The sequence below is a fragment of the Cyprinus carpio genome, chromosome B12 (genome assembly GCF_018340385.1).
Source record: "Cyprinus carpio isolate SPL01 chromosome B12, ASM1834038v1, whole genome shotgun sequence".
Taxonomy (NCBI): Eukaryota; Metazoa; Chordata; class Actinopteri; order Cypriniformes; family Cyprinidae; genus Cyprinus; species Cyprinus carpio.
Genome location: NC_056608.1, coordinates 20220267 through 20235435, shown reverse-complemented (window position 1 = coordinate 20235435; position 15169 = coordinate 20220267). Strand labels below are relative to the sequence as shown.

At 34.1% G+C, this 15169-nt stretch overlaps 1 protein-coding gene across 6 annotated transcripts in view; it reads left to right on the top strand.

Moving 5' to 3' along the window:
* LOC109075077 (protein sidekick-2-like) overlaps positions 1-15169 on the top strand; it is a 276827-nt gene that overhangs the window by 232429 nt on the left and 29229 nt on the right. For all 6 annotated transcript variants that reach the window (XM_042735927.1, XM_042735929.1, XM_042735926.1 and 3 more), the window contains exons 11-25: positions 252-419; positions 563-665; positions 3853-4029; positions 4740-4876; positions 6058-6205; positions 7437-7577; positions 8236-8417; positions 9456-9571; positions 10739-10934; positions 11109-11207; positions 11796-11987; positions 13070-13191; positions 13281-13390; positions 13828-13978; positions 14073-14310. In XM_042735927.1, the coding sequence (XP_042591861.1) occupies positions 252-419; positions 563-665; positions 3853-4029; positions 4740-4876; positions 6058-6205; positions 7437-7577; positions 8236-8417; positions 9456-9571; positions 10739-10934; positions 11109-11207; positions 11796-11987; positions 13070-13191; positions 13281-13390; positions 13828-13978; positions 14073-14310 (2280 nt within the window). The remainder of the gene's footprint in view (positions 1-251; positions 420-562; positions 666-3852; positions 4030-4739; positions 4877-6057; positions 6206-7436; positions 7578-8235; positions 8418-9455; positions 9572-10738; positions 10935-11108; positions 11208-11795; positions 11988-13069; positions 13192-13280; positions 13391-13827; positions 13979-14072; positions 14311-15169) is intronic.

Below are 15169 nucleotides of genomic sequence, written 5' to 3'. Positions count from 1 at the left end.
TAATATAATATATTTTTAATAAATCATATTATTTAATTATATTAATAATTAAAATTGCTTATGTTTTTATTATAGGTTTATACATATTATTTAATATATATTTTTTATTATTATTTTAAATAGGCTTTATTTTTGTTATGCAACTTGGTTTATTTTATACTGATTTATATAAACCAAGTTGCATGACAAACCTTAAGCCTGTAACAAAAATGACACTTATGAATGTATGTCTGGGTATGTGTTCTCCACAGGAGAACGAGTGCTGGCAAGCGGTTCGGTTCAGCTCCCGCGGTTCACTCTCTTGGAGTCAGGAAGTTTACTCATAAGCCCCTCCCATTTATCAGACGCCGGCACCTACACCTGCATGGCCAGCAACTCCCGAGGGATAGATGAGGCCTCGGCCGACCTCGTGGTCTGGGGTGAGTGTGTGTGTGTGTTTTGAAGTGTATAGATCACAGACTGTCTTTGTACTTTAGGATGTTCATGTTTAAGTGTGTTTGCATTGTTTGTGTCATACACCTGTGCATATACTGATGTGCATTTCCTTTGTTTTATCAAACAGCACGTACTCGCATCACTAATCCTCCTCAGGATCAGAGTGTCATCAAAGGAACAAAAGCCACCATGACCTGCGGTGTGACTCATGACCCCAGTGTCTCAGTCAGGTGCGCCCACATACACTTGACTGCAAATAATTGTTGCAAACACAAAAGCTTTGCATTTTTAAAAAAATACTTTTATGCTAATGCAACCATGTGGGTGGAGAAAAATAATATTATTTTTAATATTATTAGATGTTTACATTTAAAAAAAAAATTATGAATGTTTTATCTTCAGAATTCTTTGTAGGGCATTACTATGCAGTTGCTAAGGGATTTTAGTGCATTGCTTTGCAGTCCTGAGTTGTCTGTAATATTATTTAGTCCCTAAATACTCTTAAGGTTTAAAATGCCAAATCAGACTTCCAGCTTGAGATTTTATCATACTTACATAGTAGTAAATGTAATGATTTATCAGAGTTGTAAAAATGAGGGTTGCTAGGGTGGTTTTTGGTTATTTTGGTTCTGGGCCATTGCTAGGCCACTACTGTGTGGATTCTAGATAGTGATACACCAATCATGATTTTTCATGGCTGATTCAGATTTTTTACAAGCTAATTGGCCAATGCCGATGCTGATTTTTTTTTCTTTGTTCGAGCAAATTTATTTGTTGTTGTTTTTTGTTCTATAACAAGTAAAGTGCAAAATATCTGTAGTGATTTGAAATAATAGGCAACCATTTCATTTTGATCATTATCCAAATAAAAATGTAACACGCATGTAGCATGAGTACTTGTTTTTGAATTAGATACTTTCATAATAATTGCATAATTTCAAGATTTAAAGCAAAAACAGAGTGGTCTGACTTTAGATTTGTGAGACTATGCTACATAAGACACCTGCACAAAACAAAAGCTGCAGACAACTGAATGAAAATGCAAATTCACTTTCTGACAGTAAGTGGCGCTTCTGGAACAGCAGTATAGTGTTTCCTTGGTTGCCGCTGTAAACAAAGCAGCTCTAAACATGCAAACATACAAAAATAAAAAAAAAATAAAAATAAATAAAAATTAAAAAAAAAAAGTTTAAAAAATTTAAAAAAACAACGATTAAAAAAAACAACGATTGATCGCCTAATGGTAATTCAAGTCAGCCTGCTAGGTGGAGCTGACCAACAATGATTTTTTCATTAGATATGTTTCTTTTATATGGATTTAACATTATCCTCTGCTTATTAATATACTGCAAATGATCGTGTCTGGTGTGAATAGCCCAATAAGGATCTATTGTTTTGATTCAAAAGTGTCATTGCACCATTTTTTTGCATTCAGTGTGAAAAGGCGTTAACAGGCATTATACGGAGAAAATGCCTGAAGACAGTCAGTTCATTTACAGTCATTTTCTCCACTTTGCGTCCATCTTCAGCGTCTTTGGCCTCTGTTGGCAACCTGTTTATAGATTTCGTAATATTTCCACACAAATGACATTTTGGGAAATGATTGCAATGCAGTTTGTGTACAGTTCCTGGAATAAAAATCGGACAAAAAAAAAAAACACAAAAAAACCAAATATGATTTACACCATTCCACGACAGTTTATTTCTCCAAACATGCTGATTCTGATTTACAGTATGGCCTGTTGACTGGTGCATCTCTATTTCTAGAGTTTTGGGTCATTCATTAAAACTTGTTTGCTAAAAAAAACATTCTTATTGACAATCGAACAACTGCAAAGCTAACAGTAACATAGACATTTTGTTTGCTTATATGTTTTAAACAGCGTTGGCAATGGAGCACCTAGGAATGTGTTAGTAGGAATATCTCACATCCAACTTGGAATGGAAGTACTTGGAGTATGAGCACTAGTGATAGTGATGCATGCCTTGGCAGTATCATAGTCTGCCATGTTTCACAGCATTTAAATCCTGATGGATAAAATCGTCTAGCGTTAATGATGCCGCACCAGCGTGAAATCATGAGCCATTACATTATCTCAACATTTACAACCCCCATATAGTTCCCCAGAATCCTTTGAATCTGCCTGCAATCCCAGTGCACTCAGTTGGAAGTCTACAGCTTCAACTGTCCTCCATTACAGCAGTCTGATATCGAGGAGTGATTTGAAGGCAAGATTCAGACTCTCATTAAAAACCTGCAAACTTCCAGGGTTCCTCTCAATGAGAACCTGAACTTCACTTAGTGACGGCTTTTAAGAGTGTTTTTTTTTTCAGTGATTCAGTCAGGCTTGCTCTCTGTCTTCCCCTTCCTTGTCTTTCTGTCCTCCTTAACCTCCTTCCTAACACCCATGGAGGCTTTTCGCTTATTTCGTAAAGAATGAGGGATGAGAAGGAAGGGTAATTGTTTTGGATGGAAGCAGTAATTGATAGCAGCAGTAAAAGGATTTCCAACAAGCCAGGCCATAATGCAATTAATCACGAGTGTTTGTGAATGCGTATCTGTTTCCAGCGTGTGTGTGAGAGTCTTATCGATTACACAGAGCTTGGACACATTTGTTAGAAGCTTCTGATGACCTTGGATGTTCCCTGAACTCTGTACATTGTCTTTGTGATGAATGTAATATTCTTAACTAAACTTACACAAACACAATGCTTCATACAAACAGGTGTCATACAGTAACTATGTCTGCTGCTATACAATAGCTAGTTTAAAGCTAGAAACTATTAGGATGCTTAAATATTGTAACTAGTTGCATTCCTGAAAATACAATGTTACTAAGATTTGCTACTATAACAAGTATCTAGGCCATTGTTAGGTAAATGCTAGAATGTACTGGGTGGTTGCAAGGCTGTTAACTAGGTGGATACTAGAGTGTTCTAGAATACAAACTAATACTATATCTTTGCTAGACAGTTGCTAGGGCGTTTCTACTTACTTCTAATATAAAATCCTATGCTATTCAATTGCTATACAATTTCTATGCTCAATCTACTTACATATATTACTTGCAGGTTTTCAGGATTTTTGATGTAGAGGATCGAAGTAGTGAAGGGTAACCTACATTTTCCCAATCAAATCAAACCCAGATGGATCGAAGTAGTGAAGGGTAACCTACATTTTCCCAATCAAATCAAACCCAGATGGATCCAATCTAGTTGTAAAATTTTTCCACTTAATGTTCTGTTTGATTCTGAAATATGTCACATTAGAAAGTGCATTGTGTTGGATTTGATGTTATCTGTAATTAAATAAATAAATAAATAAATGGTTTATAAAATAATGGTCACAATAATGGTCTCGAAATGAGTTGATATTTGTAGACTGTGGTTATTGTTGGTTTTTGTGTGTGCATTCAGGTTTGTTTGGGAGAAGGAAGGTCAGGTGATCATCCCTCAGTCTCTGCCTCGACTGCGGCTGGATGTCAATGGGACGCTGCACATCTCTCAGACCTGGTCAGGTGACATCGGCACATACACCTGCAGAGTGACATCGGTGGGCGGCAATGATTCCCGCAGCGCGCACTTACGCGTGAGGTCAGAGATGAAAACCCACTTCCATGATCCTCTGTGCTCTGTTCCCTAGCCATGCAGTCCTTCATCTCTTCTGATCATTTCTTTTTGATTTGTTCTCTCCCTGCTCTCCGAATCGTATCTCATTCAGTTCTTCAATATCCCTGTTTATCACCTGCACTCACGCGGCCTCTTTTTCTGTCTCGTTTTTTAATTTAATAGCACAGCAGTTATTGTCTTCCCTCATTTTTTTTTTTCTGTTCATCTTCATCTTTCTCTTTTTATCTAGCAAACAAATTGTGGTTCAACCTGTCCCTTTCTTTTTTGTGTAATGTTCATGTCTCTTATCGATTGATGCAGTAATCTTATTGTCATTTTATACTCACTCATTAATTTCCACGTTTCACCACTGTTTAACATTCCCATTCTCTTAAAACTCTTCTTTTCTTCATGTCTTATGTAAAGAAGGATAATGAAAAAGTGGAATTCTGTACGTAATGTATATGTTGCATTAACAGTTGCTGATGAGAGGTTGTAGCTTCTTGTTAAATTCAATAAAGTTGTTAAAACTTGAAAACTATATAGTATTTAACATGGATGGTTTTAAATGATCCCTTAATGTACTTGTTTTATTCAGACATTAGATATAATGCCTCATGGAGTGCACATTAAATGGCCCTGAATAGTCAAGACTATCTCATGCTTTTCCATTTTAAATAACATATTGCCCACAGGCAGTTGCCTCATGCCCCTGAGAACCCCAGCGCAGTGTTAAGCGCCACAGAGAAGAGAGCTATAAACCTGACGTGGGCCAAACCTTTTGACGGGAACAGCCCTCTCATCCACTACATTCTGGAAGTGTCTGAAAACAGTGAGTAAAGACCTCATATGTGGATCATTAATCTTGAGCAAGTTGTGTGACATTGATGTAGTTACCTTGTTATGAATTTCAATGAGGATGTTCTAAAAGTCATAATAATGTGAAATACAAAAATATAATAATAATAATAATAATAATAATAATAATTATTATTATTATTATTATTATTATTATTAACAAAGTGTATTTAAAATTTGTTAATAACATTAATAATAATAATAATAATTATTATTATTATTATTATTATTATTATTATTATTATTATTATTATTGTTGTTGTTGTTGTTGTTGTTGTTATACTAATAGTATTATAATAATATATGCAGAAAAATGTGTTTAGGATAACAACAACAAAAGAATAATACAAGTGCTTATTATTATTATTATTAATGTTTGTAATATTAATAAAAAATTAATTGTTTATCATAATAATAATATTATTATTATTATTATTATTATTATTATTATTATTATTATTATTATTATTAAAGCAATACAATTGATATAAAAACAATACAGTATAATTGACTGTAATAATAATAATAATCATTGAACTAAAATGAACATTAATTAACTTGTTTATAATAACATCATCATCATCGGCATCATCATCATCATCATCAATAATAATAATAATAATAATAATAATCATTATAATCATCATAATTTAATATGAATACAAATGTTTGTTTATAATAATAATAATAATAATAATAATAATAATAATAATAATAATAATGTTATTATTGTTAAATTTCATTAAAATAAAATGACATCATTAACATCATTATTATTACTACTAATAATAATAATAACAATAACAATAATAATGTAATGTGAATACAGATGTTTGTTCATTATATTAATAATAATAATAATAACAACAACAACACACAACAACCATAGTATTTATTGTACTATTTAATATTATTATTTATTATAGGGTTCAGAAAATAAACAAACATTAAAAAGTAGATTTTTCATATTACCATATTGTTGCATAACCTTTTGGGGTTTCTGAAGCATTAGTGCATAGAACCATTGAACTTGAAACGCTCTTCAGTGGCTTCATAGGACCTTAAGAAGATTGTCCTATGCAAAACCTCTTTTTCAATGTTGGTTTAGTTCTTCACCTAGCTCATTATGTATTCTTCATTATCTGCTCTACACAGATGCTCCTTGGACAGTCCTGCTGGCCAACATCGAGCCAGAGTCGGCTGCTGTAACGGTCAACGGGCTCATCCCAGCGCGCTCATACCAGTTCCGCTTGTGTGCCGTCAACGACGTTGGCAAGGGCCAGTTCAGCAAGGAGACTGACCGGTGAGTGGATCGCAGAGTCCTAAAGCCTGCCAGGTATTACAGCTGTGCCCTGTCTGACCATAAAGATAACTCTATCACTCTGTCACAGCATGTGAAAATTGCCTGTGCTCTCGTGGGACAGCGACTATAGGAGGATTTATCTGTCTGAACGCTGTGTGTGTGTACATGGCTGTTTTTTTTTTCTGGGATGTGTTTATGTGTGTCAGTGTATCTTCCAAGGATCAGTATAATCAAAGCCCTCAGCGTGTAAAGAAAGCTTTTCGACACTTAAATTAGGCATTCAGCAAATGCCCCCTTCAGAACGGACACAAATCCCTCTAGTTCTCCTGAGGTTTGAGACAAACCTCTTCCAGCCGAGATAATCCAAACTCAGAATATACAGGAGAAAACCAGCCTATATAAAAGAGAGAGATTATATTGTGACTATATTACACCTTAGTATATATCAGTGATGAACCATCTGCATTACAATGAATAGGAAAAACTGGCTACAAGTCCCGCCTTCCAAGTAAAAGAACCAATGAGTAGTCAGCATTTTCATTTTTTGGTATTTGTGATAGTTCCAGATCTGAAAAGAAAAAAAAAAAAAAAAAAAAAAAGTTTTAAATGTTATTTTAACCTAAACACTAAGTTTACGATACCAGTGTCTGTAATGCTGATTTGAAATTGCGTTTTTTCCTTGAAAGAGACTTTGCTTAATTTATATTAAACAGCATTTTGTAAAGTTATATTAGCATTTTTATAATGTTAATTATTATCTTGTGTTAATCTTTAAATATTATCTTTTGTTAAGTGGTCAACCGATATATCGGTGAAGGCAATATATCGGCCCATATTTGGCATTTACAAAGAACGTAAATGGTATAAAAATATACCATTACAAGGTCTTTGAGAAAATGTATTTACCAGTATATAATGATTAAAATTATACTTAAGTTTAAAACTATTTTTTTATTAGTGAAAAATAGTATAATAAGATTACAAAATTTAGAAGTTATGTTTATTTTTTTATATTTATATTTTATTATTTTGTATTATTATTTTTGGATTGAGTTATTTAAATTTTTTCTTTCTAATTTAGTCAATATTTTGTCAAATAAATATAAATTTCTTTGCTTTCTAAATGTCATTTACCTTTAAATTAAATAGTGTTATTTATATTGGCTTTATATTGGCCATCAAAAAATCCATATTGGTTGATCCCTGCTCGTGTTTATCTTCTTTCCTCCAGGGTGTCTCTTCCAGAGGAGCCGCCCAGCGCTCCGCCTCAGAACGTCATTGCCAGCGGCCGCACAAACCAGTCCATCATGATTCAGTGGCAGCCACCACCAGAAAGCCACCAAAACGGCATCCTGAGAGGATACATCATCCGGTGAGACATGTTTACTCATGTCTGGGGTCTTGCATTATCTTAAACCCTTCTCTGTTTTTGCACTTGTTTCACTCTTAATCTTCTGTAATATGTTTTTCCAAGGCCATGCCAATAAGGCTCTTTTCCAGCCGGTCTAGATTCTCTTTCCCCACAGCTGGTTTGTGGGTGAATTCGATTGTATTGTATTATTTCAAGGCTACTTCAGGATTTGAGCACTTCGGGGCTTTTTCCTTGCTGTCAGTAATGACAGTGAAATGGACTTTTTGTTCATTTATTTATATATTTTTCCTGTTCATCACTGAGGAGAGCTGAAGGCCGTTTTTGGTATTGCAAACATAAGTAATGGTACCTGACCTTGGTCGCCCCATATGGTCTTCAGCTCCGATCAGGGAAAACACACAGAATGCTAGGAAATTTCTAGAGTGGTTCTCTCTCGCCCTCTGTTGCTTACAGATGGTACTGCTGTACAAAAACCGACAGACAGATCTGATTATGGAGAGTAAATGACAAGGTGTATTTTTAGAGATGCTTATCAGAGCTCTTCAGAGAGGGTTATCTGGAGGAAATTCTCTGCCCTGTCAAAGCCCTCTGTATGTTAAGATCAGAAATCTCTGCATCTGTCCCTGAGAGTAACAATATGACCATCTGCTAATCTCAGGTATCGTCTGACCGGTCTGCCTGTGGATATCCAGTATAAAAATATCTCGAACCCTGATGTCACCAACCTGCTGCTAGAGGATCTCATCATCTGGACGAATTATGAAATTGAGGTGGCGGCATATAACGGAGCTGGACTGGGTGTTTACTCCCATAAAGTTACAGAGTGGACACTCCAAGGAGGTGAGGGTTTAGATCCCATTCAAAAGTTTGGGATCAGTAAAATTGATTGATTGATTTTAATACCTTTATTCTTAAAATGTTTGAAAATGACAGTAACGTCATTCATAAAACAACTTGAGGATTTTACTTCAAATAAATTTAAATATATTTATCAAAAAAATCTTGAAAAAAGTATATATCAAAGTTTGCAAATCAATAATAAACCGCAGGACTTTTTTAACATTGATAATAATAATAAATGTTTCTTGAGCACCAGATCATATTAACATAAGTATTTTAAATTATACTAAAGTATCACAATAATACTGTTTGTACAATAATACTGATTAAACAAAAATAGTGAAGACAGTATTTTAAATTATACTAAAGTATCACAATAATACTGTTTGTACTGTATTATTGATTAAATAAATGCAGTCTAGCTGAGCATAAGATACTTTCACAAACACCAAAATCTTACAGACCTAACTATTTTTTTTTTATTCATTCATTTGTGCATTTACTGATTTTTTTTATGATGTTTAAGGAATAAGGGATACAAAATATTTACTAATAAGTATAAGTAAATTACATTTTAAACCTGTATGTTTTTTTTTCAATCACGAATGGATCATTTCTGCAAAGTCTTCACTTAGCTCCTTTCCATGAAATGTTGGTTTCAAAAGCACTAAATTAAAAGTTTTGTGGAGTCATACAATAGTTTTGTGTAGCAGACCAAAATTTGAATTGTTATTTTCTGAAAATCTAAGTTTGAGGTCGCTGTGAACTGTTGTTGAGTAAAGAGCCATGTAAAAATGGAAAATTGACAATGTACGTGTTTTGGAACAATATGAGGCATAGTTGAGTAATTATTCCTGTAAAATACCACTGCTTGGTTGTGAAGATGCTGCTGTGTGCCATTTATAATTTGTGAAGTCAGAACTAATGAATCTTCTCTGTCAATTGTCTGGGGTGTAGCAGCCGAAATGGGTTACCAAAAAAAGAAGTCTCATTTGTTTCCATCCTTGTCTTCTATTTTCCATTTTACCTGTCAACCAGTTCCCACCATCGCTCCAGGCAATGTGAAAGCAGAGCCCGTCAACTCCACCACAATCCGCTTCACCTGGACAGCCCCGAACCCGCAGTTCATCAACGGCATCAACCAGGGCTACAAGGTAAACGCTGAAGGAATGAGAATAAATCAGCACTCAGACCTGAGCTGCTGAAAATGCATTAAACGCTGCTTTTATTTTTAGGTTTTTTGAGTTTGTTGATGAGATTTCATGCGAGGGTAGCCAAAGGTCTCTTTCAGCTGCAACTCTCATTCCTTTGTTTTTGTTTTTGCTGAGAGATCCAGAATTGATCCTCCTGTCACTCTACTTCTTTATAGCCAGACTGTCTGCGAAAAAAAAAAGTTTAGGACAATTACAAAATGGAGACAGTCAGCTGGACACATTAGTCTTAATAGCTTATTAGCAAGGTTTAGGCTCGGTCCCAGACAACAACAGCTGGGATTGGAAAGAATATTTGTCGGAAGGCTTTTTCTTCTCTCTGTGGACTCGTTGGAGAACAATCTTATAACTCTCATTCCCTCTTTAGTGCCCTCAGAGGAGAGTTTCAAGAGTCTATAAACTTTGAAATGCCAAATAATCCACAACAGTATTGGGAAAAGGGAGGAAATCTGTGACCGTTCAGCCCTTCTCAGTGGAGAATAAATCTAGCGCTCTGATAGTGTTATTTGAACACCATTATGCAAATGAGGCATTGGCACAAACATGCCCACAAAATGTGTGTCAGTGCTGTTCAATTTTGCACACCATTTCTAGGTTATGCAGGTTATGAGAGATGTCATATTTAGACTTTTTTCTTTCTTTCTTTCTTTCTTTCTTTCTTTCTTTCTTTCTTTCTTTCTTTCTTTCTTTCTTCATCTATCTATCTATCTATCTATCTATAAGATATATATATATATATATATATATATATAATATCTATATATATATAGTATATATATACATATAAAATTATTATTATTAATAATAATATTTTACTTGACCCAGACATCACATAATAAGCTTAAAAATGCTAAAAAAAAAAAAAAAAAAACATATTAGCTTGACTAAAATATATTGCTCTTCTCCATTCTGGAAGATGCAGCTTTTTTTAATTCATTAATGTTCAAAATAATAAAGTAACAAGATAATAATTAAAAATATTGAAAAATTAATAAAGAAAGAAAGAAAGAAAGAAAGAAAGAAAAGTATAAGAAAGTAAGTATAAGAAAGTAATTCCAAGTAAATAAACATCCAAAACTGAATACTTTATTAATCTCTCGCTCTCTTTAGCTGTTAGCATGGGAGCCAGGAAAGGAAGACGAGATGACAATAGTGACGGTTCGGCCGAACTTCCAGGACAGCGTGCATGTGGGCCACATCACCGGCTTAAAGAAGTTTTCCGAGTACTTCACCTCTGTGCTCTGCTTCACCACACCAGGAGACGGTCCTCGCAGTCCTCCACGACGTCTGCGCACTCATGAAGACAGTGAGTTCCTGTTCCAACACACACACATTCACACTTTACATGGTTATTGTTGATGTTCAGGGCTTCAATTTCAAGAACCAGTGGAAGCAGGATGACCTCTGACCCTCACTCACATCTCCAGGTATACTGTACCTGTGAAGGTCTCACAGTCTGATCTCTGGCCTGTATTTTCAGCCCCTGGTGCTGTGGGTCACCTGAGCTTCACTGAGATTCTAGACACTTCTCTCAAAGTCAGCTGGAGAGAGCCCAATGAGAAGAACGGCATTCTGACTGGTGAGTTATCAACAAATATTTCTGTTATGGAAATTATATATGTCCCATTGATGCCTTGTGAAATCTCATAGAATTTTTCTTCTGTTTTTAGAAAACATTTTTTATTTTATTTTTTATTATTTTTACTATTAGAGGATTTAAACATCATATATTAATATTATATATAATATTGAATGTATAATGTATTTGTATAATTTGTATTATTAATGTATAATGTATTTGCTAGTTTTTATATCATAAATATATTAATACATGTAATAACTTTCAAATATTTTATTTGAATTATATTTAATTATTATTTTATATTTATTGTTTAATTATATATATATATATATATATATATATATATATATATATATATATATATATATATATATATATATATATATATATATATATATATATATATATATATAATAATTTAAATAAAATATTTGACATTTAATACATGTATTACTACATTTATGTATATAATTTTAAACAATATAATATAATACTAACACACGGGTTACACACTAATATAATATAACAAAATATAATATAATATAATATAATATAATATAATATAATATAATATTTCCATCCTAGGGTATCGTATATCATGGGAGGAGTATAACCGTACTAACACACGGGTTACACACTACCTGCCTAATGTTACTCTGGAATACAGAGTCACTGGATTGACCGCTCTCACCACTTACACTATTGAGGTGGCTGGAATGACCTCCAAGGGTCAGGGTCAGCTGTCATCTTCAACCATCTCTTCAGGAGTACCGCCAGGTAAAGCACACACATGCACAAACCAGTCAAAACAGTAACGGCAAACTTAACATTAAAATCAGACCGGAAAGGCTAAACATGGTCTAATAGGGGAAGAGAAAACAACATATTCTTTCCATGAGTTCCCCTGAACCAGCTTTAGACCACCACTGGTTTTAGAGCTCCCATTAAAGGACTACAGAGGCTTATAAAGTTAAACATCCGAGCCCTCGTTATTGCAGCGATGCAGCACCAACACATGCATCCCAGAGCCGCAGAATAACTGACAGGAGGAGTTCACGATTACGACTCCCACGACAGAGATCGTTTCTCCTTTATTGCTTCATTAGACGCTCTCTGGCTTCCAGACTCAAACCATGTACGAGTCGCACACATTCAAAAGTAGATGTAGACGTATAAAGATGTATGAATCCTGAACGGTCATATTATCGCATCATGTTACCCTTATTACCCAAAGTTATGCAGAGCCTGCTGCTTTCATGACATTCCCACAGTTTTTTATTGGAGGCATATTTCATCTTCTGATAATAAGCTGGGTAACAGCTGTGAGTGTGGAATGATTTGTACCAAAGTTCTCGTTCATTTCTGCCTTTCACACAGACATTGAACTGTGGGAAAATTGTTTTTAAAGTATATTTAGAGCTGCTTGCTATGGTTGCAGTGTAACAGCAACCATAGATGTGTATAGGCAGATGCCACATTCCACTGCCATCTTGAAACAGTCAACTTGTCGTCACTCATAGTAAAAATCCACTAATAGTTTTCCAAGATGCTACAGTATTTTGCAGCCTCTGGTTGTAAAAACCAAAATTAAAATTCCTGAAGCAATGACATTACTTTTACAGGTAAGAATGGTCATTCATTGTTTATTTATTTTTATGTATACAAAGCCTCATCTTACCAAAAGGGGGAGCCATAATGCAGTCAAACATTTTCACATTTCAGCATTTCTTTAATGTTTGGATCCTGAAATGATCTGTTCTACTCGAGTTGTATTGCCAAATTATATTCAGGACTATATAAAACTTAAAAAAAATGTATGGTTTGTAAACTAAAACTCACTTTTCTCTCCCTCAATACAGAGCTTCCTGGGCCTCCCACAAACTTGGCCATCTCAAATATTGGCCCTCGATCAGTAACCTTGCAGTTTAAGCCAGGATATGATGGCAAGACCTCAATTTCTCGTTGGCAGGTGGAGGGCCAGGTGAGTCACTCGTTATTCACGAGGGTGAAGTTTTAACATTGTTGATTTGATCTTTGAATGAACCTGTCTTTTGCATGGATCTCTCTCAGGTGGGTGTGATTGGAGAGAATGAGGACTGGGTGATGGTTCATCAGCTGGCCAACGAACCTGATGCTCGCTCTCTGGAGGTCTCCAGCCTCAACCCCTACACCTTTTACAGGTGACGCATACATTTATTTATTTTTTACATACATGAATATATGATCAAATAAGGCCTCAAGGAGGTGTGAAAAAGAGGTAGTTCCTTTCTGACAGATCTCCTTGAAATCAAATCAAAAGTGATCAGAGAAGACACATTTTGATTTTAGTTCTTATTTATTTCACTTATGAAAAAATACATATCTCAGTATTAAATGAGTAGTTTGTACTTTATTTACTTCGTTAATACTTATTTATTTCAGTTAGTTGGCAAGGCAACATTTTAAATTTTCTATTATGTTTTTTCAAGTTTTCATCAAATATTTATATTTAATTTGCTTATTATAGTTTTACATTTAGTTTTAGTTAACAATAACAACACTGCTTATCATTAGATCACCCTAGATTAATGTTAATGTAAATCAGGCCATTGAAATAAGTGTATAATGGGATTTCCAGGTTCCGTATGCGTCAGGTGAACATAGTGGGCACCAGTCCACCCAGCCAGCCTTCCAGAAAGATCCAGACCCTGCAGGCTCCTCCTGATATGGCTCCTGCAAATGTCACCCTGCGGACAGCCAGCGAAACCAGCCTCTGGCTCAGATGGGTGGTATGTTCTACATTCAAAATAGTACACACACACAATGTGTGGCATTGAGACTGTGACACAAACTCAATCTCTCTCTTTTTCGCCTGTTGATCAGCCTCTTCCTGAATGGGAGTACAACGGGAACCCAGATTCGGTGGGTTACCGTGTGCAGTACAGCAGGACCGGAGCTCAGTCCAAAGCCCTGCTGCACGTCATTGCAGATCGCCTGGAGAGAGAGTTCACCATCGAGGACCTGGAGGAGTGGACGGAGTATGAGGTCAGGGTTCAGGCCATCAACGGCATTGGAGCAGGACCCTGGAGTCAACCCGTACGGGGAAGAACCAGAGAGTCCGGTAAGGACAAACCAGTAATCTTGTATTTGTTTTTATTAATATTTTATTTATTATAATTGATTATTTTTTTTTTTTTTTTTTATTTTATATTCTACATATTTTACATTTACACTTTTTTTTACATGTAATATTTACAAACATAATTTGTTTACTATATTTTGATAAGAGCATTAAAATAAATATTATTATTATTATTATTATTATTATTATTATTATTAAAATTAAATAATAATAATAATATATCTATCTCCATATATATATATATATATATATATATATATATATATATATATATATATATATATATATAGAGAATATAACAAAAGAGAAATAAATAAAGATAAAGTAATTCATTTCAATAAAACACTATTATTATTATTATTATTATTATTATTATTATTATTAAGCATGTTCTTGTTATTGTTATGTGACAATGTAACAATAAAGATAAAGTAATTCATTTCAATAAAACACTTGCACAAGTCACTTAGTTCAGTGATTAAAAAGTAATATATATATATAAAAATTAAAATATGTGCAAGCTGATATGCTAAAATAATTCAAACTAGAACTAAAATAAATAAAAAAAATCTATCTAAATTAGATAGATAGATAGATAGATAGATAGATAGATAGATAGATAGATAGATAGATAGATAGATAGATAGATAGATAGATAGATAGATAGATAGATAGATAGATAGATAGATAGATAGATAGATAGATAGAGTAGATTTTGGAACTGTCCATTTTATAATATGGAATGGAAAAACTTTTCATTGATCACATGTTGAGGTTGATGCATTTCTTAAATCATACATCATATATAGTATGTGGGCACATGATTTCCTGTTTAAAC